The 27,842-nt window shown below is 38.1% G+C and overlaps 1 protein-coding gene across 3 annotated transcripts in view; it reads right to left on the reverse strand.

The window, feature by feature from the left end:
- Positions 1–25,533, reverse strand: part of CEP83 (centrosomal protein 83) — a 28,710-nt gene extending 3,177 nt beyond the window's left edge. The window contains exons 1-15 of one of the 3 annotated variants that reach the window (XM_040594312.1): positions 25,453–25,533; positions 18,979–19,232; positions 18,467–18,617; positions 17,138–17,230; positions 16,709–16,840; positions 13,325–13,576; positions 11,903–12,034; positions 8,930–9,044; positions 7,347–7,491; positions 7,068–7,217; positions 6,295–6,370; positions 5,020–5,177; positions 2,224–2,353; positions 1,343–1,446; positions 531–711 (exon numbers count right to left, since the gene is read on the reverse strand). In XM_040594312.1, the coding sequence (XP_040450246.1) occupies positions 531–711; positions 1,343–1,446; positions 2,224–2,353; positions 5,020–5,177; positions 6,295–6,370; positions 7,068–7,217; positions 7,347–7,491; positions 8,930–9,044; positions 11,903–12,034; positions 13,325–13,576; positions 16,709–16,840; positions 17,138–17,230; positions 18,467–18,617; positions 18,979–19,127 (1,968 nt within the window). In that variant the 5' untranslated portion in view covers positions 19,128–19,232; positions 25,453–25,533. Of the gene's footprint in view, positions 1–530; positions 712–1,342; positions 1,447–2,223; positions 2,354–5,019; positions 5,178–6,294; positions 6,371–7,067; positions 7,218–7,346; positions 7,492–8,929; positions 9,045–11,902; positions 12,035–13,324; positions 13,577–16,708; positions 16,841–17,137; positions 17,231–18,466; positions 18,618–18,978; positions 19,775–25,452 lie in introns of those variants that run through there. The other 2 variants (XM_040594313.1, XM_040594314.1) reach the window with 2 other exon arrangements.
- Between the last annotated feature and the right edge of the window lie 2,309 nt (positions 25,534–27,842).

The following is a 27,842-nucleotide window of genomic DNA, read 5'->3' on the forward strand; positions in this document are numbered from 1 at the left end:
CAATATTCATGATGAGCAGCATCAGCAAGAAATAAGTGTGCAGGCGTTCCTCCTCTCAGATGAAGAGGGACATAGACCTGAGGTCTCAGTTACCAAGGATCTGTAAAGTCAGCCTGGTCAGCCTCAGCCAGAGAGATTTTCACCCCCAGAAGCCCACGGGAGTAAGTAAAATTCTTTTAACCACACAAGAAATCAAAAGCAGCAATGGCGCTTTCTAATAATGAAACCATGGTATTTGAACACCATTATGGTATTTCTTGCCCAGAACGAACTATTTAAAGACTGTCAGGAGAAAGTACAGAGAACTGGGTTAAAGCTGCCTGTTTGTTATATTCTGCAATGTATCATTTGTCTTTCAAGAACTCCTTCCTATTCTGAGGAAGGGAACGTCACTAGAAGCTTTCCTCAAAGTTTCCTTCCTCCGTTCAAAGACCAAATACTCCTTCTTTAAGGCTAAGGTCTGTGATGAAGGAGTGTTCCAGTACCCTCTTTTGCTGTATTATTTTTCACAACTTGTAATACATCACCACCTGAAGAAGGGAGAAGGACACTTCAGGCCCAGGAGGCAAGGCAGATGATGACATTATACTGACTGGATTGAGTGATGGTATGTTAGGATTCAGAATTAAACTCCGGAACTCATTATGCCTACGTTGCAAGTCCTTTAGTCTCTTCTGGAGGCGTGCATATTCTTCAGAGGAAACGTTCTGCCTAGGAAAGAAGAAATTTCTTACTGCTCAAAATCTTTATTGTCCCGACACAGAAGCATACTTCTCCACAAGTACTCTGCTGTTTACTATCCCTACGAAGCAAAACAATATACCAGAAGAACTGGAAGGTGAAAGACCTGTGCATATTCGAGAAGTCCCTCTACATATTAAGGTATCTCCTGTATTACAGATTAGAATTTACATGGAATAAATTAAGCCTTTAATATCATTCACAGCAGTAAGCCACAGCAGTCACATTACATTAATTACTTGAATCAAGCCCTCTGTAGGTGCTCAATAAAGAAAAAAAATAGGAGTTTGTCTTTCAAAGTGCATGCTAAGTCTGTTTCTTTTACAAATACGAAGTCTGTTTCACTTTCTTCTTTCGAAGAGATTCCTGCAACAGCATCCATCAGATATTTTTTCCTCTATTTCCTCCGCAGTTGTCTTACAGGCTCTCGGGTGCCTGTCCCAAACGGACTCCATTTAAATAATTCTAGTGCTGAAAATGCCATCAGACGGGACTCCAGTTACTAAACTAAGTGTCATGTATCTTCAAAAATACTCCATTTTTTAAATTAGATCTTGGGCATGTACCATTTTTCAAGCTAAGAAAAAGCAAAGCTTATTACCTGTTTAACACCTGGTTTTCTTTTTCTAGTTCTTCTATCTTGGCTTCCAGAAGTTCTAGTTTCTCTTGCATCCTCCTCTGTTTATTGTCATTGAGAGTCTTTCTCTGTCAAACAGACATTTCAAACAGCTAAGTAATGTCTTGATAGATTAGATCCTGTAAAAATTAAATCTACATTGTACATGGTTTCAAGCTGTGACAGTTTTTAGGATTTTCCTTCCTTAAGAGGAGGTGCTGTGGCGTTTGAAGGTTCTGAATCTCCATGATGGGAAACAGATGAGATGGGAAATCATCCACAACTGCAACTGAAATATGCACCACAGCTGTCAGTCACTTGTTGGTCAGTGACCAACTGTATTAACAAACACGGACTGTATCTGAGAATTACAAAACTCATTCCCATGTATAAATAAGTATAAACATGACCAAAAAAATGCATGTGTTTTTTCTCCCCTCCTCATGTTGACCTCAACCTTTTACAAAGTTAAAAGCTACTGGCAGGTTTCATAGCCTGTAAATGTTCAATGCATAAAATTGCCAAGTAATCTTAGGCTTTTATAAACAACTAATCAGCTTTTCCTTTCAAGTTCTTTCATAAAATGCAAGCTTATGAGAAGTTATAACATTCCATCAAGAAAAAGTAGAACATAATTTGTCTGGTATCCAAAACATCATTCTTACTAATCAAGGAGTCCACCTCTTAACTGTATACACACACACATGCACAAAAAAAGCCTCACAAAATCTTTGATGGCATTACAACAAAGTTGTTGGCTTGTTGGCTGTAAATAAACTCTTAGCATTAAAAACTATTCTAGCTGACCGAAATAAAGCTCAACTTTTCATAAGCCAGATCATTCAAAAAAAGAAGAGTCAACATGCCTTTTTCTGAGCAACAGCAGCTCGAGATAGCTTGTTCTTCACTTGGTTGTATTTCTCTTCTTTCTCTGTGATGCGCTGAGTAAGCATGTGCTTCTCCTCCAGCCATTCTATACGTTTATATTCTAAAGTCCTTCGAACAAATCAGATTAAAAGATTAAGAGGTTATACAGACAAAGCAGTGCATTCGATTAATGCCTTAAGGCTCTTAAAATATAGATCTTTTCACCTCTCTTACCTTTATATACTTGAAGGATCTGATTTAATTTGATTATGCTAACAATTAATTGTGACTAACAACATTCGAACCTGTGCATTAACATCATCCTAGGTGTTGTTCAACTATAAGGCAAATTTTGAAAACTGATTCCACTAAGCTATTTAACTGTCAGCTGCATGGTGGTTTGGTGAGCTGCCCAACAATCCACGGAAAATTTCTAAATTCAGGTCAAACAATGACACTGGAGCACAGTAGACACCTATGCCAAACATCAGCTGTCAGAAGAGCTGACAAGTACCTTTTCTGTTTGGGAGGCAAAATGTAAAATAATAGGTTGTTGTCCTGTGCAGTCTACTACACCTTTGTAACAGAGAAGTACAGACTTGACCAGTATGTTCTCCCAGCCAGAACAAACACCAACACAACATGAAGCTCCCACCAATATGGTTCCTAGACAACATTCCAGCCGAACACACACCACCAACAGCATGCGCTATCTGTTCAGGCCTTTGCATGGTTAAAACATACTAAAACGAGGCTGTGTTCCCCAGCAGGGGATAGGAAAGAAGCCAGTTTCTCTCAGCTGCCTTGTTTGGGCTATCTGCATTGTGCGTCAAAGTAGACAAGAACTACCTACATATTTAACTACATTAAAATAGTGAGATTCTGTGCAGCAATTTTTAAGAAATGCAGATCAAGGCTTGGTATCCGTGCATCCATTCCACTCCAAATCTGGGCTAATGCCATTTACCTACAGGGATTCTGAATGAATCCTCATACATTTCTCATCAAACGGCCTTTTCCTTCCCCACAGCAGAGGTATTAGGAATCATCCACTCTCGTATCAGAACCAGGCTTCTGGCCCACTTGATACCCAACACAGTTCTTTTAGTAGACCCAGCATGGTTTGTACTTTGTTCTTGACTGTAAACTACTACTACTACTACTATCTAGAAACCAAAGAGCTTTCTCAAAAAGCTCTGCTTAACAACAAAAGAATTTCAATTGAGAAAGTGGTTAAAAATGCCATGAGTTTTTTCTTTTTTCCAATTCCACTAACAGTGTTCCTGAAATGCTTAACAAGTGCCTGTTTAAGCTCATCTCTGATCTGTATCAGTCTCAGTTTGCCTTCAGTCCTCATTTCACATTTTCATTTCCAAGCCTAACGTTGGTACAGGCAGGCAGGCAGCTGCTTTGCCTACTTACAACTAAACTGGCTTTATTTTAGTTATCTGGAACTTTTTATCTTAGGCTTCCTTATCTTTTGGTCCTTATTTCACTTCCTCTTTAAGCCAAGTTGCTTTGCTGAAACTTAACACTTGAAGTTCAAGCTTGTAAGAATTACCGAACAGAGGAAGGAAGTCCTATCACCCACGGTCAGAACAGGAACGGAAACCGGTCCCAAGGCTCCCACAGTAACAGTAGGACAGACCTGGAGGACCTACATGCAGGCTGCAAAGCTGCTTACTTATAGAAAGATCTCTGAGGACTGCCAGGATCCTCCCACTGCCTTCCCAGGAAAACCCGACTGGTCTATGGGCCACAAACACATAAATTACATTTACAGTCCCCCTCAAATAACAGTGACAATCTCATTCAAAATATGAATACACCTTCCTAAAATAAACATCCAAGGTATTCAACATGCTACCGACAACTGAATGTGCTCCCCAGTCCCAATGCAATCATTTCTTCTCACGTTAAACTGAAAAGCAATACTTAAGCTAATGACAATGAAGCAACTGCAGTACCAATTGGTAGCAAAAGAGAAGTGAAAACAAAAAACGCCACATTGTACCTTTTGGAAGTTTTCTATTTAAGCTAGGATGCTAATTTTTTTAAAACCCCAGCACACAATAATCCACTATAAATTAGACATGTATTTGGTTATTAGGATAGGAAATACCAAACAGCCATTTCAGATAACTGACAAACTAATCTTTACATTTCAGGAAACTGTTCATTGCTATGTGGAGTCTGAACAAGATTTGGTTTCCTTCAGCATTTATTAGCATATTTTGATAGTATGTGGTCAAGCTTGTGCATAAAAGGAAAGTGATTATTTCTGATTTTGATGAGAGCAACAATAAGATATCCACTAAGCATTTATTAGCCTCCTATCAGCTAAAAGGGTCTAGTGTGAGCAGAAAAATAAAAAGTATATACACACACATACAAAGACTAGGTCCCTGAAAGCTTATCAAAGCATAACACAATGCTTAAATGTTTTTTTCACCCTTAATGCTTCACACTCTTAGATGAACTGTGTGTGAAACTCTAGATCCACTTAAACTAGAATATGTTTGAATTCACTTCAGTATAAATAGGATTTCCTTTTATACAGATGGTGTATTTCACTACTCAATAATTAATTGCAACAGACAGGAATGGAAACAAACTCCTATTTTTTGAAGTTACCACAAGCAAAGCTTTAATATATACTGCATAAGAGAAGGTATGGCCACTTTTTACAATGGTTCATTTTTCAGAATTTACCATCCATAGTTAAGTAATCCCCGTGGAAGAACACAAGCAATATGAAAAGGAAAAGTAAAGCCAAAAGGAAGAAAAAGAATTACTTCTCTGTTTCCAGTTGAGCTTTTTCTGCCTGAGTCCTTGCATGTTGACATTCTTGTTTCAATCTCTCTACTATTTCCTTCAGCTTCTGATTAGACTCCAACAATTCATTTTCTGATTGAGAAAGTGAGGCAAGCTGGAGTTGCATGTCGTGTATTTGCTACCAAAAATAAAGAAAATTTTCTATCTGATAAGGTATATAAATAACTTAACAATTAACTCTGAGATACAGAGACAAAGCAAAAGGCAGATACCAAGTGGCTGCATTATCTTTTCATGAGCACTTCTTATTTGTTCCTTTTCTCTTTACTCTTCTCCAGAAGCTTTACAGTAAATCACTACTAGACAAAGAAGGTTTTCTATTGTAGCTAAAATAAGAAAGATAAGCAAGGCAGGACTCTTCAGTCATTGATGTGTCCCCCAGAATATAAGAAATCCAAAATTAAGCCGCAGGGCTGAACAGAACTAGATCACCACACAACATGTAGTGACAGAGCTGTGGAGCTACCCAGACTCTTCTCTCTCTTAACACACAACGTGTGATAGCCAGCAGTGGCTGTACCAACCAGTTCAGAAAAACAAATAAGCATAGAGTATAAAAAGTCCAATCCCTGCAGCAAACACAGAGAAAGGATGGTTTCCCTTTCCTTATCCTTTCCCTACACAGACACGCATATACCCCACCTTCTGATTTCTAGAGGGGGAAAAAAAAATATTGCCTTGAACTCCAAATGCACACAGCTTGCAGACTACTTTGATCCACAGCTATGTTCTTGCCCATTAAATAACATCATGGGTGAGCAGGAGTTAAAAGAATTAGGTTTTATTTTCAACGCTGCCATCAATTCACTTTGCAATAGAAATATACCTCTTTACACTAGTTTATTCATTTATGAAACATCTGTTAAGCACTTGAAGAACCTCAGATGAGAGATGCAGTGTAAATGCAAAGCATTACCTAGAAACAATTTCTAAGTCTCCATGGAAACAGTTAAATAGCACATAACTGTATTCAATATAACAGTCTATAAACATTCAGCTTTGAAATCCTTGGTACCCACAAAATGTATGAAGCAAAAGGCTGTAATCCATTCATAAAGGTCCAGGAAAGCATGACTGATTTCTGAACACTTTTGCTTTTAAATCTCTGTTGTATGCATTTTGTCCCTCAGGAAAAAAAGCCTTAAAAATTCATTCTAATCTTCAAACACTGGACATGGTAACTGCAGGAAAGATTTTATTTCTCTATAAAACATTACAATGCAATAAAACCTTACCTGTTTCAGATCAGCACTTTCACGTTTCTTTTCTTCCAACTCCTCTGTCTGAATAGCTTGCTGTTGAATTTTTAATCTAAAATTGTATAACACATCCTTATTTTTATCTAATTAAAATATAAATATTGCAAGTTAAGACAAATCAGTCTGGCAATAGAATATATTGCAAAATTTGAAAGGCTGATAAATATTGAACAAAATCATGTTTTAAAATATATTTTTATTGATTATTGAAATTCATCTAGGAGTAAATAATACGTTGATTTGTTTGCTTTTGGAGTGTGACTTTTGCTCATTTTATCATACTGACCTTCATATAAATGCTATAGTAAAACCGTTGAGAACTATAATAATCAACTCAAAGAGACATCGTATTAGGGTCACCGTTTGCCAGTTGCTGATACGGTGCCACTGCGGGAAGGGAAATGGTTTACTCTAAAATTGGGGCTATGGCAGAAGCCAACATGAACCCAGTTTTAACAAACATGAGCATTGAAAAATTATGTCTTAAAAAATTTAATTAAAATCAAATAAATTTTAAATGTTTGGATGAAAAACATTAGGTTTGGTAGTTTGGTTCTTGTTTTTTCTTTTTTCAAAAGCACATTTTAAATTCTGCCCTCTTTTTACACAATGCAAAAGATAATTTTAATTTACCATAATGAATACTTGTGTACCTATGAACAGAAAACCTTTATCCTGACTATTGTAAAGAAAGTGGGGGGAGAGGGGTGGAAGAGAAATTTGTGTTATGATTAGAAAAGCCACACTACCGCAAACGCTGAAGTTCCTTTTTGCTAGATTCTTCTGCTATCTGTATAACACGTAGTTTCTCTTCATATTGATCCTTTTCAGATTGTCTCCATGTATCTTGTTCCAGTTTCATCTTCTCTAGATCAGCTAATCTGGTCTCGAGTTCTAACCTGAGACGTTATTGAACATGCACACAATCATGACAAAATGTCAGAAGCATTTCGTTGCTAAGAACAACATTTTTAAGTTACTCAAAACATTCCTCCTTTAGAAGTTGAGCAGTAAATCAACAAACATACTTTTCATCCTGTAAGGCTGCAATTTTTTCAAAAACTTCCTCTTTGGCAGCTTGCACTTTACGAATTAGCTCCCGATCCTTTTCTACTAAAAGCACCTTATGACGTTCAACAGCTGCCTTAAGAATTTCCTTGTCTGACAGCAGTCCTGCATTATACATTAAAAAAAGGTAAAATATCATTATTGATATCAACCTGATAAAATCTAGCATTAAAATAACTTTATAAATTGATAAAAGAGAGCTAAAAATCACAATTCACATGATAGAATGAATGAATGGGGGAAAAAAACCCAAGAAAAACAGAAAAGGCATGGCCTTTCTTAGTATAATAGCAACATTTCAAAAACTTTTGAAGATTAACCATTATACTGGAATCAGTCTACGATGGTTTATTATTTTAACATACAAAAGTAATTAAACAGTTTATATTATTATAGATTTAAAGTCTAAAGCAATTTCTGCTAAGTAGTTGTGTCCAGACTAAAAAAAAAAAAAAAAAAAAAAAAAGAAAGTTCCACAATAGCTACAAGAAGGTCAAGCAAAAAAATTTGTCATTTTCTTTTGATGGAAAAGTTTGTGGTAAACACTAACTGGTTACCAGCAAAGCTACAGTAACCTGGCTACAATAAATCTCAAATTTTAATCCACTTGTATTACCAAATAAGGCAATTCTAAAATTATGACTCTATAGGTAGGGACAAAAGATAAAAATTAAAAACTTGTGACCAAGACACATGTGTTCACTGGCAAATAAGCCAACATGCTATAATAATTTCTCCTGGATTACACAGCAAATTCAGGTTAGCATAAATCTTGTCTGTATTTGGTTTCATATTTCATAGGGTCCAACATTTTTAGTTCACAATATACTGTTAGTGTCGATATAGAAACACCACTTTTCAGCTGCTCTTAAGGGAGCTTAATACTAAAAGCAAGTGAACAGAAACAACTATTCCAGGAAGACAAAGATACTGTTTTGAGGTTATGGCAGATTGGTGAGTACAGTCCACTTAAAAGCTGTGTAGTGATTTAAATCATCAACACATAACTAGCACTAGAAAGCTTTGGCCTTTTCACTCTAGAAAGCTATTTCAAGTTGTCTACATTCTCAGCTGTATTAGGTAGCTTAGAACACTGCCTATTTTCTTCAAAGAATGAGCTAGAAATTGTATTTTGGTTCACATGGCAGCCTTACCCAATTGTTATCAATTCCACAGAATCAGAAAACAAAACATCTACTGAAACCCCATGGTACATTTCAAGCAGAGTGTGAAAGACTAAAATTTGGCAATAATATAAAAAATAACCATATGAAGTACACGATTTGAAACAGATTACGCTCAGATTATGTCACAAAGTCACCAATTTAAGTAAATGCAAAATTGTTCTGTAACTGATCTTCTTAACCTAGTAGACCAAGTAAAACAACACAGTTATTTCAGATACAGAATGAATTGTCAGATCTATAATCTAGACCAGAAGTAGAAGGTGAAGGCTGCTGGGAAATGTTTGGAGGAAATATAATTGTAGTATTCTAACTAGAAGTTACAAAAGAAATCTTTAGGAATCAATTGCATGTTTTACCATCCATTTCACTTTGAATCTTGTTTCTCTCTCTTTCTACCTCACTCTTTGTTCTTGCTGCCTCCAGTTTGACATTTGTTACTTCCAATTTGTGTGAGTGTTTAAGTTCTTCCACCTATGAATTACAAAAAAGAAAAACCCAAATAAAAAATAAATATATATTTGCAGCTTTAAGTTTTTTTCATGTGATCCTTTGGTAACAAGAAAATCTGCCAAATGATCATGGACTATGCTTATTTTAAACCTACTTTAATTTTATTTTTTATCCAGTTTCCTGAAGACAATCTAGAATACGCACTTTTGTAGAGAATTTTTAATGGTATCTATTATATAGATACTGTAACACTAAAGCTATTGACTTGATCTGATTCCCTAAATCATAATCAGGCTATTACAGGTTTTTATTAATTCCTCAAGTCACACACTGAAAATCATTGAATGAGAAGTCAGTCACCTTGAAATGCAAGTTTTACATATTCCCCGATTAAAAGAATCAAAGTGCTCAAACACAACATATATATCGTGAACTGACTATTGGCAAGTATTCCATCTTTAACCAGGCAGTTATTACAAGCTACAGTGTAGAAAAGTTACTCTTTTAAGAAGCCTTGGTGATATGTGCACAGATGCACAGGACTGCCTGTGAAAACTTGGTTTCTGAGTAAATGCTATACGTTCCACAAGCTAGCCTCCGAATACTGGGGTACTTCTGGAAAGACTACTCATTGGAAATATCTTGCTATGATACTGGTCCAAATTGTTTAAGACTCTGATGCCTCGCTAACTCAAGCATTAGCATGTCAAGTTTACACAAACCTCACTTCTGACTAAAGATCCCTCAGTCAAGCTAAAATAAATTTAATTCCCTAAGTAAAACAAAACAGTGATATGCAAAACCAGATTATCAATTGCCTCCCCCAACTAATCTCAATTTAGTAACTACCTACAGTCCTCCTGACCTCCTGGAGTGCTAGAGTACTTTCTAAAAATCCAGTTCTTCATAATTTTAAAGTGCATTTCTCTACAACTGTGACATGCACATCAAATGGCCTCATAAAAGCAGGAGCTTTAAGAACACCAAATCAAAGAAAATTACTGCTTGCATGGAAACTTTCTATAGTTTAGGCATTTGTATGCAGTAATTACACGGTCAATGAGAATTAAATATCTAGAGGAAAGCACTTAAAATAAAAATCCATTCACAGTGACAAATGTAATTACAACCTGCTAGCATATACAAGTGGCAAAAGGTTAAGAACGACATAGTAGCTTATTAAGTAACTACATGGTGGATTTGGTTGCTTAAATACTAAGCACAGACATTTCAGGGCAACTTGCAAAGATTTAAGGTGGCTTTTTTAAGGACCAAAATCTGGAATACAAATGCATGCACCTGTGCTCAGAAGTAAGTTTGAGCGGGTGCAGCAGGGGGTGGAGGTTAGCATAGAAATTAGTTTCTGGTTTCCTCCCTTCAAGAAACACCACTGAACATTTTAATTCTCTGGTCCTTTTAGAGGTGAGCAGAGAACAACAGTTAATACAAAAAGTAAGGACTGTAACAATCTTCTATTCCAATAGACAACTGAAAAAAAATGTTTAACAGAAGCTTTCCCTTCCTATTTATTCATATGAGACAAGTATGACACACTGTATAAATGAGCTTTAAATACTGGTATAGGTATATCTTATTCTTACCGTAAATTAGAACTTACAGATACACTACTACTACTAGATATACAAGACCAAAGTTACTAGCTTTACAATTGGTTCAGAATTAACTAAAGCCTCTCCAGAAAGGTAAGAAAACACGGGGATTAAATACCAGCAACTGACAGATGTGATAAAAATTTATTACCCAGTAGCCTCTCCAGAAAGGAGGGAATAAGAGACAGCAGAAAGCTAATATTTACCTGAGTAACTATTGCATTAGGGCTAGCGTCCTGACTCAAATTTACATAAAGTAATGTAAGTATTCTGCAACATTTGAAGGTAAAACAGTTTACTAATGTTTCGATTTTTCTTGTTTATTCAAATCATCACATATGGCATTGCATAAAGGATCTCTCTGTTTTGTGTAGCTGAGGAGTCACTGCAACCAGATAAAACTCTGAATCTGGCATCCATACTAACCTAATTATGCTGAAATACTAAACAGTGATGTCAAGTTCCTTAAGCACTTTCAGGTTTTCCCTAAACTTGAAGCCTTCTGATCTTTTTTCATTAAGTATTTTTCTAGAAATTTCTCTAAAAACTCAAAAGAAGAAAGTATAGAAACATAGACCAAAACCTCTAAGATCTGGTGCCAACCCAAGAACTAAGATACTCAAACATGTTGCAAGACAATGATCTACTTAAAATGATACTATGCAGTGCTGTACAGAAATGTTTTTGTACAAGCTATGCTGGCATTAGCCCAAGAGGAATGCTATGCTAATGTGACTATCCCCCTTCTAATATAACCAAAATCTCCACAGGTGATTCCAATGCAGCTTGCTTCCTGTTGCTAACGCAGCCCATTCAAAGGACACTTTGTAAGATCTCCAGAAGTCATAGCTCCATTAGAAAAAAAAACACAAAACCACAAACCACCAAAACCCAAAAAACAATTTAAAACTCTATTGCACTTTTATACACTTTATGAAAAAGTAATGCTTGTTTCTATCAAATAAGGCTGGCTATTTTCATTAATACTAAAAACACAAACAGACACATCTTCGAGGTGTGTTCTGTTTAGAAAAAAATTTAGAAAATGAAATAAAAACAGCATAACCACAATCTATAGAGTTAGTTTTAAGGGTGACATTTTTCCTGTAAAGTCACATATTCTACATCTTCCAACTGAAACCGCGAAAAAAATTCCAAACCTATTTTAAGTTACAGCAGTTACTTTATTCTTCATGTAAAATATAAATGGAAAAATTTGAACATAACAGGATTTGAAACATGTATTTAAGATACCATTAAAGCACTTACTTTAGCAGCTAAGGAATTGACTTCTCGTTCAGATTTGTGAAGTTTGCTAGTCAAGAGTATGTTTTGCTCATGACTCATCCGCAGTTCTTTCTCAATTCGATCTATCTGTAGTTCAGCAGACTTCTTTTCTGCCTTGAATAAAGGAGTTATATGTAAGATTTTTGGAGCAAGGCTGTCTCTTGCTATTCACTTGAAAGGTGCAATTCATCTGGGCTTTCAGATATTACTGATCCTTTATATTATATGGTAATATAATATATAAGTATTTATCTTTGCTCAACAGTATGTTCCAATACAACAAGGGTCTTGAATTTTACTCAAAAGTCACAACTGTTTTTACTAGCACTGCCTGCACAGAATCACATATTTTCAATCCTACTTCACAAGAGGCAATCTGACTTGGTTAGGAGGCAGCAGGTATTCCTACCAGTAAATTACTGGGCTGTAAACACCAGTATAACTACAAGCAGTGCTCAAAAAGATGTCATATGTTGGCCTATGCAGTTATAATAACTGAAGAATTAACATCATGGAGAGGAAATAAAATGCAATTACTGTGAGTACTGTAGACTCAAGACCCTGAGATTTACTAAGCATCAAAAAGTTAATCTAACCTACGATTTCAACTTCCTTTTTCCAAACTGACCTATTTCCAGCAAGACTTTTTAAAGTTTTCTACATTACGAATATTACAGCACTTTTTAAGTTCTGATCAGAACATTTGTAACACAGATATACTGCACTGATAACAGTAAAAAGGAAGATGAACAATCTATCCGTATGCAACTGTGTGAGAAATCTACATGGAAAGACTTACTAACTAAAGAGAGATCAAGAACGGAGAGGAAGACTGAAGACCGCAGATGAGGAATACAATGAAACCCGGGGAAGCATATAACAGGCCAGAAAATAGCAAAGGTTCTTTAAAGGGAAGCAACAACCAAAAACTAAACAATTGCAGTAACATGCTGGAGAAAGGAGAGACATGGGCACGCAAGAAAGACAACAGATGAGGAAAGGATTAAAGAAATAGGGGAGCACCATACAACATTTTTGAAAAGTATAAAAAATTTACTATAGCAGATTATTAACATACTGTCATCAGTTTCTAACTCCAGCCAAGTGACATGTGCTAACGTGACCATCTTACTGACTGCAAACATGAATATCACTCGCATGTTTAGAAAGGAGATCATTCAACAGAATCTCTGAGTTGAGATCTCCACCTTTCCAAAGTTGAATTGGCAGTATGTGACTCCCAATGTACTTACAATTTGGTTTAAAATCTGAAATGTACAAATTGAAATTGTGGAGTCCATGGCAAAATTATCAGTGACTTCAGTGACAGTTCTAACAGGCCAAGCATTAACCTCACTACACTCTACAAGGAAGCAAAATTTAAAACGGAAAAAAAATTCTTACCTCTAGAGACCTTGTCATAGTCTGCATCTCAGCTAACTGTCGTACTTGTACTCTTTGAACACTTTCTGCTTGCACACCACAATTGTCTCTTTCTGCTCTTAGTTCTGCTACTTCTGCTTCTAAGCCTTTTAGTTTCTGATACAGTTGTGCCTTTTCTCTAGAGAGTGCTTCCACACGTTTACTGTCCCTCGTGGGATCAACGCTAAGCAGCTGATTACGGAGCTCTTCTTTATCTTTATCCAGCCTTGCAATCTGATATTTTTTAATCAGAAAAATAAAAGCTTTTACACTGGTTAAGTGTCAGGCAGCATAAATACAGCAGTTGACAATTCAGAAAACAGCAGCAGTGTGCATTTAAACTATTAAATTACATTCACACTTATTTTCTTTCTTAGAGCAAGAAAATCAACAGACCCATTCTTCAATGCCTTTTTTGCTTCAGTTTTCACTGATAACGATTGTCCTCAGGCCTCAGACGTCCCTGAGCTCCCTCACAGTCTGTGGGAGTAAAGCAGTACCCAGAGTAGAGGAAGAAAATGTTAGGGATTATTTAATTCACTGGACAAACACAAGTCCTTGGAATGGGCCCAAGCATTTTGAAGAAGCTCACTGATATAATCACAAGCCTATTCTCTATCATCTTTAAAAAGTCATGGTGATCAGAGAAGGTTCTTGTTGACTGGAAAGAGGCAGACAGCACGCCCATCATCAAGAGCAGCAAGAGGGTCAAGAAGAAGGATCCAGATAACTATAGGACAATCGGCTTTCACATCAGTCTCTGTGAAGGTTATGAAACAAAGCTTCTCAAAGCCATTTCAAAACACATGAAAGACAAGGTGATGGAAAGCAGGACTTACTAAGGGCAAATCATGCCTGACCTACTTCTCTGCTTTCTAGAAAGAGGTGACCAGCGCTGCAGATAAGGAGAGCGCAGCGGATCCTGTATACCTTGATTTTAAACAAGCCCTTGGATACAGTCTCTCATAATTTCCAAATCGGTGAGATTTAGGCTGGGAAAGCGGATGATAAAGTGGGTGGAAAATTGGCTAGGCTGCCAGGCTCAGCAAGTGATGATCACTGGTGCAAAGCCTGATAGGCTGCCTGTAACTAGTGGGGTCTTTCTGAGATCAGTACAGGGTCCAATATTGATTGATGCCTTCATTAGTGACCTGAATGGAGTACACTTTCAGCAAATTGAAGGTGACACTAAACTGGGGGGGGGGGGGGGGGGAATAGTCAATGTGCTGGAAAGCAGAACTGCTATTCAGAGGGACCTGGACAGACTGAAAGAATGGGCTGCCTGGAACCTCTTCAACAAGGGCAAGTCATGCATCTGGGAAGGAGTAATCCAGTGCAACAGTGCAGGCTGGGGGCAATTGTTTAGAAAGCAGCTCCATGGAAAAGGGGGTCCTAGCAGACAATAAGTTGAACATTTGTCAGCAGAGTACCCTTTCAGCAAAGATGCAGATTGGCAGAAACCTAGCTAGCAGATCCAAGGAAGTGATCCTGTGTCCCCTTTCCAGTACTCCTAAGACTGCATGTGGAGTCTGTGTCCAGTACATGAAGAATGACGACAAAGTGGAGCATGTCCAGTGGATGTTCACAAAGATGGTCACAGGGTTGGGGAATACGACATGTAAGGACAGGCTAAGAGAACTATGCCTTTTCAGCTTGGAGAGGAGAAAGAGATGCATGGTGATGGGAAGAGGGGCAATGGACACAAGTTGGGAGGTGTGAAATTCCAATTAGATATTAGGAAAAAAAGTTTACCACAAAGATGGTTAAGTACTGAAATAGTTTGCCCAGAAAGGTTGTGGAATCTCCATCCTTGCAAATGTTCAAGAATTAACTGGACATGGCCCTGAGAAACCCTATCTCATTACACTTCAATATTTTAAGCAGGATGTTGGACTATAAGGAGGTCTCTTCCAACTTATGATTCCACAATTCTGTAACCACAACAGCACTCAAATCTGCTAGTAACTCAAGATAATCAACATGATCGGGCCCTGTCAGCCAGAAAATAATGCAAAAAACCCCAAAACTTACTGTTTCAAGGTAGTATAATAGGTACAAACTAATCTCAAGACTGTACCTAACAAACATTATAAATATATAAACTCTATTGTTTCAAAATTAGTTATATGGACTAAATGTAATATTGGGGGCAAAAGAGTGAGCAAGTATGGTATGTAAGAGTTCTCTTGATATTTGGAGACTAGTCCAAACTCTGATCTGCAGCAATTTTTAGAAGTTGCATCAGTGACCTCTATGGAACAAAGCCAATTTCTGCAGCAAAAGCCCTCCAAATCCCTTTTATGAGGAGATTCAAATGCTTATTGCATGACATGTCCAAGCCATCATTTAAGAATCAGGATGGTTTTGTAGCCTCCTTATGCTATATGGCATGGAAGGTTAAAAAGGCTCTAAGAGGAACTAAATCATATTGTGCCCTGAGCTCAAGGTAGTTTCATTCTCTGTAAGTGTGCTAACTAGCTGCAGGACTAGCACAAACTCAACAAGCCCACAAGAAAGACTGGCTGTAAAGCAGCATGTGGGTTTCACTCCGAAAAGGACAACTGTTCAGTTTTCAATGCATTACATTTGCAAATTTTGATTGATTTTGAAAGTGATGATTGCTTGGATTTGTGTGTCATGTTTGGACTAATACATTCAAGTCTGGCATCTTCGGATATATGCTCCCAGACAAATACTTAAATGAATATGCATACGACATACAACACTCATTTACACTGCTGCATATATTTAAAACATAAATAAGCTGGCAATTTATTTAGTTACACTTTTGAAAGTCCAAATCTTAAACAGAAAATTTAAGAATTGTTTATTCAAGAGTTAATACAACTGAAATAAAGTTACCAAAGTTTTCAGTATCTTTTTGACCACCACTGTCATGATGCAACCTTGTTGCAAAATGTACCCTTGTCTGCTATTAACAATGTCTTCCGCAGCCTTCTTCCTGGATTAGTTGCCACACCAGTAATTTAAAATCTAAACTTACATCAACAGCTCAGATTAATTTTTTTAATTTCAGATTAGCATAATGTCTCAAATTCCAAAACAATTGCAATTAAAAAAATTAAACAATTTTTTTTTTAAGCAAAGCTACTGACTGTCAGTTATCAGAAGGCAAGTCTATTACTTATAATAGCACAAACGATATTGCGACACATCACTGAAGCAAACCCACAGAGACAGCTTTAGGCTAAGTCATAAAAGTTTTTTGACAATGCAGAGAACAGAAACAAACACCACATTATGAAATGGTGTCAAACTGACAACCCATCAAGTACCAACATCTTAGCAAAGCTGCCTGAAAATTGTGATCAGATACATTTTAAGCTACTGTAAGATTCAATGTACCTCAGCCTCATATTTGATTTTCTTCTCTTCTAAAATACGTGCATGCTCTTCCTTTTGATGTTCAAATTCTGATTTCAGAAAAGTATGTTCATAACGAAGTTTGTTATATTCTGTTCTGTATTTTTCCACTTCCTAAGTTAGACAAAAAAAACCCCAAACCAACACAAAAACATCAGAGAAGTTTTCAGATTTATTTCCTTCAAATGTCCATGCAATATTCCCATTATTTTACAAGTTATATTTGATGAATTGAATCCCTCCTCCTCCCTCTTCTAAGGTTTCAACCTTCATTGCCTGGGGCAACAGTACCAGACAAAGAATGTCATACTTTGCTCCCCTTTCAGTTTTAATTTCCTAAGGTTTTACCAACAACTATGAACTGGTGATCTCTACTCTAAATGAAACAGAATTTAAATACTTACTACTTACATTTTCTAGCTTCTGATAACGTTCTGTCATAGGAGATTCCAAATCCTGCTGTATTTGTGCTTTTAACAGTTCTAATTTTTGAGGAGTTAGCACCTTAAGACAGAAAGGTATCATAAATAACTAGTCGTATTCATTTATTTACACTGTGATAGGACAAATAACCAGGAATAAAGTATTTAAGATTTTAGGAATCCTGCTTAATTTTATATGTTTTTCTGAAGAATTTTCAATAGTAGTTACAGAAGCAAAAAACCAGATTAGTGAACTAAAAATATTCTATGAGGATAACTGAGGCATTTAAAATGTCAGTATTTACTGGTAGAAGGAATACAAATGTCAAGCTGGATTGCCAAGAGATTCATCTCCTTTGCAGGAGAGAGGGGGGAAGGAAAAGTGGTCTCACATAAAAGACGAAGAATTGGTGTTTGGAAAACCTTAAACAGTAAGTGAACCAACCCCAAAGAATCAAACTGAGCAACACCAAACAAATGCTTTGTTAAACACATTAGATGCGTGTTCTCCCACAGACACATGGATACTTAACATCAGGAAAGATAACCTGCCTTAAGCTCCATGCTGCATGGTATTCTGTTAAGCTTTCTTGGGTATAGCTACTAATTATTTAGTTACACTTTTGAAAGTGTATATATAGCAAACTAAATACCAAGAAAATGTATAAAATTTTGTCATCCACAACCTCCAACATATCCTAATTTATTCTACTTTTCTTCCACTTATCTGTACCTTGAAGTCCCTGAAACTATTCTAGTTATGGTAGCAAGGGACATCTCCATTTGAAGCCTGGGATCCTTTGTTAGATGCTGTATTTGTTTCCCAAGAACATGTCCTGAATTAGTTTAAGGAAAAAAGCAGTTCTAGAAAGTGTCATCAAAAGTTATCTTAAATGTGAGGGGGTTTTGTTTGGCTTTGTGTTTTGTTGTTGTTTTTTTAAAGATGAAGAAAGCTATTGTTCATGAACAGAAACAAATATCTATTTTTCCAGTCACTTATCCTAACAAGTTTAAGCATCTAAGTTATTTTCCAGGGAAGATGGTTCTCCCCATAACACAACAGCATGCACAGACAGAGACTAAAGGTCTTACTATTAACATAGCACATAACAGGATTTGGAAGATTCAGACAAACAAGAAAACAATATTTCAACCCATAGTCACTCCAGAGAAGAAATATTATTGGGGTCGGATGAATTTCAAGATATCTGAAATATATTCAAACTAGGTATATACATGTTCACATAAACAGAAATACATGCATGGCCCTATTACAGGATTAAAATTCATATTAAATCCTGCTATTAAATTATCTCACCTGCATCTTCAGTTTTTCCAGCTCTTGAGTTTTACCCAGCAACTCTTCTCGATATTCAGCAAGAAGAAACTGAAATTTGTCATGTACAGTCTGCTTTTCAACTAACAACCGCTTCAGTTCATCTTGTGATTTTGTATATTCCTCCTGTAATCTGCAAGATAAAATACAGAGCTATTTTATAATTACCCTCTAAAATTAGATCTTAAAGCTTATAAAACTAACGTGCGGAAGCAAACATGCAAATACCATGTTGGAACTAAGCTATTAATATCCTCATTCTGTAGTATACTGAAAAGTCATCGCATATTTACAAGCCTAAAAAGTATTGCAGAAATATGTATTTGCAATGTCTTAAGGTATTTTGAATTGTTTATGTTGTAATATGAGCAATGCTTAAATCTGTTCTTAAATACAGAAATAGCTAACATACACGCACACCTTCACCCTTCCACCTAACATTCAGCTTCACCTTTTAACAGTTCAAATGAAGAAACCTGTTTAAATTCATATACCTTAGATGTTCTGCCTTTATAGTTTGATAATTTGCTTTATGGTGTTCACATCGCATTTTTTCATCAATCAGAAGTTTTTGTAAATCTTGTGAATTAGCCGTATCACCATTTCCAACCGCAGGAGGAAGGAGACTGCCCAAAGTATCCATTTTATGATGACTGTTCACAATGAGTATGGAAAGGACAAAATAAAATTATAACTAATTTACAAAGCCATTCACTTTTTCTGCTGACATCCTAGAAGATCAAGTCACCTGAAAAAAACCAAGCACATCTAATTAGCAATCAAGTACATTCACAGTTCAAAGATTTCACATGCTGCTTTTGCTTTCAGTACAGAAAAACCCTAGCTCTGCTGTAACTCAGGTTACAAACCTCTACCAAAAGAGCAACTCTTCTCTGCATGTTCTGCCTGCCCCGAACAGTAAAAGCCCTTCCAGGGGCACTGAATAAACAAATATGGAGATTATTTGAGTCAATACAAAATAAGCACAAGCACTTTATCTAACAGATTACATGACAAGTTATTTTTATTTATGCTGTACACTAAGAATCGAACTATGATGCTAGTAATGCCCTAATTACACCTTGTTAACCAGAGTTCAAGCAGACACCACAGACACCAGACACATAGCTTTTACTACTACTTATCACAGTCTGTCACACTACCCTAACAATTTGTACGACTCCATACACAACCATTTCAACTGGAAGACGAACAGATAATTCTCACTGTTTAATCCCTATCAAGCCTCTCTGGAATAACAATCATAGAATTGTTTAGGTTGGAAAAGACCTTTAAGATCATCAAGTCCAACTGTTAACCCAGCACTGCCAGGTCCACCACTAAACCATGTCCCTAAGTGCCACATCAGGGGTCCTCAAACTACGGCCTGCGGGCCAGGTACGGCCCCCCAGGGTCCTCAATCCGGCCCCCGGTATTTACAAACCCCCTGCCCCCCCCCCCCCCCCCCCCCGGGTTGGGGGGGGAACCAAGCAGCCGCAGGTGACTGCCTGCCACTGCATCCGCGCGCCGGCCCCTGGTTAAAAAGTTTGAGGACCCCTATGCCACATTTACATGTCTTTTAAATACCTCCAAGGACGGTTACTCAACTGCTTCCCTGAGCAGCCTGTTCCAATGCTTGCCCACCCTTTCAGTGAAGGAATTTGTACTAATAGCCAATCTAAACCTCCCCTGGCACAACTAGAGGCCATTTCCTCGTCCTATTACTTGTTACTTGAGAGAAGAGACAGACCCCCCTGGCTACAACCTCCTTTCAAGTGGTTGTCAAGAGTGATAAGGTCCCCCCTGAGCCTCCTTTTCTCCAGCCTAAACAGCCCCAGTTTCCCCAGCAGCTCCTCGTAAGAGTTGTGCTCTAGGCCCTTCAACTTTGTTGCCCTAAGAGAAGAGTTAAGGTTTCATGGAAAGACTGGAAGATAGCTGCTCAGAGTTCAGCCCTGAAATATATCACTGATACATGTCACTTCCTTGTTTTCAAAGTTTATCTAGTGGTTTCTTGTGACCTTTCCAGAAAGAGTTTTGCCAAATCTGACAATATCAGTTTGGTGTGAGAAAGCTGCAAACTGACAGATGCTGAGAAATGAGGACATATTCTAATATGCCTCATTAATTCTTCTCAATAATAGAAGCAAGATGTATTTATCTGATCATTACTGACACTTCTAAGGGTTCTGGGGCAGGAAGGACTGTAACTGAATTTTAGGGAAGTCACAAAGCTGTGAAACCAACTACTCTGCCATTTTAGCTTTTGGCATAGCTGGACTGATGCCTAAGAACTCTATGGTTAAAGTGTACAAAGTTTAATTCAAAGTTACAAACTGTAACTTTGTACAAAGTAAAACTCAAAACAGGAAAAATGTTCAATTTCCACCATCACTTCTACCTCCCCATCTTTACATATATGGTTTAATATATAATGTTTGCTACCATTCTACTCTAAATCTTTCATGGGTCTATATTAAAACATTTAACATTTGATTTTATAAACCCCTGAACAATAGTTCAGGACAAGTAGTAAGATGAAAATCTATCTTCCATATAGGAAAATAAACATTGCATGTCAGTGCCCATTCCAATAAAGATATAACAATGTAAAAAAACTATTACATTTAAATTTTCTTTCACATCTTTTCCCTGCTCCATCACTAAGATGGGAAAAGGTCAGAGGAAAATCTACCAGAATTATACCACCAGTATAGGCAACAACAGCAACTGTATTCTGCTTCACCCACATTTGCTCAGAGAATAAGGGGGAAGAAATCAGGAAAAAAAAAGAACATTCTCCTCAGTGACTGTCCTACATGCACAACCAATTTCAAACATTAATAGCACAAGTTTCAAAGAACCTTCTAATCAATACAGTATCTATTTTTTCATTCCTGAATTTCGTTGGTTGTTGAGAAACAAAGGATGAGCAGTTTCCAAACTCAATATAAAGTCATTTTCAATTGTTAAACCAACAGCTGTATGGAGAACTGGTCAGTGATCCTAAGGACAACAAACCATGTGCGAGGTTCTGGTACACTGAGAAAACCGAAGGCAGTACATCCCTAAGAATTTCTAAGCATACCAACACAGTTATGATCACTGTAAGAAAAACAACCAACCACCAAAGAAAAAACCTCCACAAACACCCCCCCAAAAACAGAAATAATAATAAAAAAATCCCACAAATACCCAACACCAACCACCAGGTAATAGTATTTTTCTCTGTCACAGGTCTTTGTTTTCATAAGCTACAGATATCAAATGTAACTATCAAACCGTAAGCCAAAGCTCAGATCTGTAGCTTTTGCGACTATCAAAAAGTTCACAAATTATAAAGCAAGGCACACACCTGGTCATGCATTCATCTGCATGAATATTTCATGAAAAAGGAAAGGACAGGGGTGGTGGGGGTGGGAATATATCTTAGCAAAAATTGTTTCAGGCTGCAAAAACCTAAGCAGTATGTATTTAAGGAAACAAAACTATTTTGGCTTGCAGGGACATCTAGTGGCATATTTCATGATTTGCAGTCCTGGTGATAACAAACAAACTACAGTAACAGAGATATTTCATTACTTCATGAGAGCTCTTTCTTTGAAATCATTAATCGCAACTTGTAATATTTAACCAACTCACATTCTTAGAAATAAAAAGCTTTCCCCACCAAAAAAAAAAAAATCATAAAATAATCCCTGCCAGTGAACTGTCAATAGTAAACACTGTTCAGGGCTACAAATACTCTACGTATATTCCTAACAAGCATTTCTTCTGTGCTAATGACTTACAGTACTTGCTCATAGTCAATGAACAGAACTTAAATAATCTTCAAAATTACACAAAATACACCCATAATTTTTGAGAAATACTTTAAAGGAACACTAGTTAAAATTTCTTCCTCTCTTGGAGATCTGTTCAAGAGGTAGAGAACCATGAAACATACTTCAAAGAAACTAAAATCACACCATATCTAAAATTAATTCTCCAGCTATATATTTGCCAAATGTTATCATGTTACAGAACTGCAAACTTGTATCAGTTGTGCCAAATTCATACTATGAAATCTTAACATCATTTTGTGCAGGTACACGTATAAAGGTATCAGTACAGAGTCCTGAAACCTTGGAAACGCACTCTCGGTATCCACAATAAAACACTATTTATTGTAGAATATCTAGCTAAGTGAAGTAACTCAATCTTTTTCCAAGAATCACTTTTGGTTTGCCTTTCTTCTCGAACTGTTTGTTTCATATGGAAACATTGCTTAAAGACCTACTTCACATCGCTTCTTTGTATCTAGACATTGTGAAAGGGCTTTTCTTCTTTTAAAAGATTTTTCAGCTATTTTAATTTTTTGTTTGCTACAAACAGTTAAAATGGTAATACTTGCATTTAGAGAAAATATTAAGATATCAATATAATTTTATTTATTTATATTCCAAGTTTTATTTTATGTTATTTACAACAACAAAGTTTCCTTCTAGCTTACCCAACACAACCAAATTATGTTATTTCAGCACATATTGGTAATTCACCTGGGTGACATATATAACTCGCTCATGGCTCTGTTTTCCATAGCACAGTCACACTTGCAAGCTTATCATTTCTGAACACTGTTTTAAACAGTTAGGTGATATAATGAATGTAGTTTTGCAACTACTGATGAAAAAATTAATAATATTTAGCCTTGTGCCATGTTTTGTTCAAGCAATAAAATTATCATTAAAATCTGCTGAAAGCCAAACAGCAGTTTCACACAGTGTATGGTTTAATCCGTTTGCCTGCTTCTGTCACTCTTCCTTTTTTTTTAATCGCATCAGCCAAGGTCTTGTGAAACAAACCATTTGCCTGAAAGAGTGAGACACTCAAAAGAAGCACAGCCTCGTGAAAGTGCTCCTTCAAACACCACTCCTTAAGCTTAAGAGTCTACAGCAAGACTAGATAATGAACAATATGAGGGCTCACTGTCACCAGGAATGGGAAGATTCCACTTCTCCTTTCTTCATCCCCATTCCTAGATTTGTCACTCATCAGACCCTTCCATGAACTGATTTGACTCAAGAAGCCAACGCACTTAAAACAAGCAGAAAGCACTCACTAGTTTTGTGAGGTCAGTGAGTCACAGTAGCTCTCGGAAAAATCCAACAAGCTACATCAGTGAAAGTAGGCTGCTGGTACTGGCTAGGAGAAAGGAAAAAGAGCCAAGTAAATAGGCAGGAGGAGGAGGAAGGCTTTCTCCTTTCAGGAGCAGAGTTGTCACATCATGAACTTGGATGTTCACAAAATCACAGCCTTTGATACCTAGCTAGATACCTAGCCTTGGATACCTAGCTAGATACATAGCTTTTAGACAGTCGAAGTGAAACACATCCTACCTTAAAAGACTATGCAACACACCCACAGAGATAAGACTTCCCATGAACATCAAGTGAATAAAAAACAAGAGAAAATCATATCATTTAAGAAATATGATAGTATACCTCTCATTATTTTAACAGTCCATATTCTACTAACACACTATCAACAACTTGCAACAGCCAAAGTAATTACCTTAAACATACATACATACATATATATATATATATATATGGGGGCAGGTGGGAAATGTCAGAGAAACATGCAAACTTTCATTACAGGAAGTTCCATAATCTCGCTACTGCTCAGATATCAGTGTAGAGAATCCAGCGAAAATAAACACTTAATACTTTTGTGCACCTACTGCAGACATTTTTGAGAACATCTGTACAGCTTCTTCATTACAGGAGACATCACTCTCAAACTACTATTGCTTCCTCCACAACACTGTTCAAATTACAAATTCCACCAATTAACCATACATTATTTGAGTGTCCATCCCTACACATGGCACACAGTATCACCCGTTCAATTTCTGTCTTCTACTAGAGATATGGTTAATAATTGGGTGAAAAGCAACAAATAAGGTTGTGTCTTAACTCAGAATTGGAATTTTTGTTTTAACCACATACACTACTAGGTCAAATTGACAGCAGTTACTAATCAAACTGAAATTTTGTATGGGAGCCACAGAGGGTAAATCCAGCTGTACTCAAGAACAAGTAATTTACACGTTTTCCACTGTTTCTTCATGACAAGAGCCCTTCAAACACATATGAGAAACTTTTGCTCACCAGAATCTCATTCAAAGTTTAACTAGGGCATAGAGATGACTGCTTGTCACAAATAATCCTATAGTCCACAACCAAAACTCTTCTGAAAAATCACATCCCTTTCATACTGACTTCAAAACCGAGATGTTCAGACAGGGCAAAGGTCTCATACTAGTATATGTATCCTACACCTCCTATAGGCAGAAATATGATTATATGCACCTTACAGTATGCAGGCAACGAGCACGTGAGAGGCAAAGCAAGCTCTCTAAGTCACCATAATATTTTTACTGTTAATTTTCCTGTGGCTTACGGACATAGGAGCCTGGTCTGAGGAACAGCACTAATACGGACGTCATGCATCCAGAAGAGCGGGAAAATAATCATTATCCTCAAACCGCACATGGCTGCAGTTCACCGGTGCAAAAGCAAGCACGCAAACCAGCAGGTGACAGGGGGCAGCGCGCGGGCCTTCCCTGCCCCGGAACCCTGCCGCCCCAGCTTGCGCTGAGCGATTCCCGAACCCACCAGCCCACAACCCGCCAACAGGCCGCGGCAGGCTGCTACCGCCAGGCAGAACACAAGACAAAGACAATCGCCCTGCGGGACAGGCTGCCGGCCCCTCTGCTAGGTAACTAACGGCCCAGGGGAGGAGCGAGCGGGGCCGGGGCAAAGGCCCAGCTCGTACGCCGCGAGGTGACGCCGCAAGCAAGAAGGCCCCGGTCGGTCGGTCGGTCCGTCCGCCCGGCCTCCCCTCGGCAGTGCCCTGCCCCTCATATCCCGGCCCGCTCAGCCGGCGCGGCCGCCACCGGTTCGAGGAATTTAAAAATGGCGCCTCACCTTCCGCCGGCGCCTCCGCCCGCCGGGGTCCCGCGAGGCGCTGAGCATCCTGGGAGCGCGGGGACGCCACGCCACCGCCCCGGGGTTGGCCGAGGCGAGCCGCGCGGGGCGGGGCGGGGCGTGGCGGGGGGAGGCGGGGCAGCGTTGCCGGGGAAACGGGCTCGCGCGACCTCTGCTCGCCGCGTGCGCGTGTGCGCCAGCGCCCCTGCGCGGGCTTCCGGCGCCAACGGTCGTTCCGCGGTTGGGGCGAGGGGCAGTAGCGTAGGATGCCGTACCAAAATAATCCCCCTCTGGTGAACCGCGTGGGATTAAAGCCCGGGTGATGCGTCCCGGTGCGGCGCTGTGCAGCTCCGGCACCAAAATACGGCGCTCCGAGCCGATCGTTGCAGTTTCGCCTCTGAAGGAGAGAGGGAAACAGCAGCGCTGACGGGCCCGACGGCGTGGTCGTGCGGCACACAGTAGTTTCTGGTAACAAGTAGCCGAGGCTAACCCTGAGGAAAAAAGTATGCATTATGTTTCCTATTCAGCGGTACTAAGTAGCTGATGTCCAGCTGCTAACACCAGACTGAACACTCGGGCTCACATGGCCACCTACAAGGAAAAATACGTTCCAGGCAGTAGTCGCTGTTTTCTGACAGAAATCAGCTTGTAAGAGCAGCTGAAATACTGTGAACAGGATCTTCTTGTAAACTTCCTCAATTTCTCTCTAAAATCTCTTTGACTAAAGTAGGAGACCAATCATCTGGACCGGTATTGACAGTCCCCTAATAAGATTAATCCTTTAATAGGGATTATTTTTTTTTTCAGTTAGTGTATTAGAAGATGGATATTACTGACAACATACACATCCCTGAGGAAAAAACCCACGTGTTAAAATTGCCAGCAGTTTTATACAGATCTGGAGATTACAGTAACAGTTAGCTCCCCTAGAGGTGGTTCTAAGCTCCGTTAATATGAGGGTGTCTAAAATGTATTACAGCCACTTCCATCGCTACATTGACAAGAGTTTAGTACTTCACTGGAAGTCTGACTGGGAACTGATGTTGCTGTACAGTTTTATGTGTATCTTGTGCTTGTGGTCAATACCTTTGCAATATTAGAAATAAAATACCAACAGTATTCAATCTCTACCAGTGTATATATCTATACTGAAATAAGTAACATTACAGCAAGTTAAAGTTCACCTTCCAAAATGAACTGAAATTTGATTCTGGTGCAAAACAGATTTTGGTGGGGAAGGGGGGGTGGGGGGTGGGGAAGTGCCGTAGTTCTACACAGCTTTACAATGCAAAAAATCTTTACAAACAGTATTATGAAGTTGTGTGCCTCTCTTGTTTTCTGTATCAAACTTGCTAATTTTTAAATTACTTCTCCTACTATCAGCTCTACAAATATTAATGCTAACTGAGGTTAAACAGAAGTCTTCCTCCCTTGTACAGCTTCATTAACAGGAATGGTAGCATGGCCCAGATTCTTTCTTTGGTTCTATTAGTGTTAACATCAGGATTACACAGCTGTTATCTGTTGGAAAACAATTAATTTACACAAGAAACATAACGTCAAGAATCTAGCTCACTCAGTGTGAGTACTGCGGAGAACATAGCAAAAAAGTTACAATATTCAAAGTTATTTAGTTAACGAAAAATCAACTGACAGGGTTGGGTGTCTTTTGCCAGCTAATATGTTGGATAATGGTGCAATTTTTGTGTAATCATTTCCAAGGTAGAATCTTGTTCTAAGAGGATGACTCAAGATGGTGGAAATCGTGTTAATTTATTTTTGCCTCCATGTTGTTCACATTCATCAAAAAATGGCATTTATTTCCATCCAAGGCCCACTGAGTCATGTAATTCTAGTTAATCACCTGATAGCATTTTTGAAGTATGGGTGGTAATGATGCTCTTCATCACAGTGACCGTCTCTCATCCTGTCTCACAGCAATGTGAGAAGCAGTGCTGAAAACCTGCTCCTACCTCTTCTTGCTTTAAAAATAGAGCTGCTGCAGTGACTCAGATGGGCTTGACCTGGGAATCTTGTAGAGTAGAAGGAAAGAGAAAAATCAAGAGGCAAGATGGAGTTCAAAGGCACAAGGAGGAGCTTGCTGAAGGAAGGAGGAGTAGAAAGCAGGTGTGTGGGACTTACGAACACAGCAGAGGGAGAAGAGAGAAGAGGGTCAATCAAGAGATGAGCTGAGAGAGCAAGAGGAACAAACGGCTAGAAAATGTAGACTATAAATATTACAAGACAAATTAAAACAGTGAGAGAGAAGTAAATATGAAAAGAAGCCCTCCTGTTGAGGAGTGAGGGGAAATACATTGGGGTTTGTTTGTTTATTTTCTCTTTGTTTATGTCAGTCTTACTCTTCTAATTCAGTCAGTACTTAAAAGAAG

This window comes from Falco naumanni, chromosome 5 (assembly GCF_017639655.2).
Source record: "Falco naumanni isolate bFalNau1 chromosome 5, bFalNau1.pat, whole genome shotgun sequence".
NCBI lineage: Eukaryota > Metazoa > Chordata > Aves > Falconiformes > Falconidae > Falco > Falco naumanni.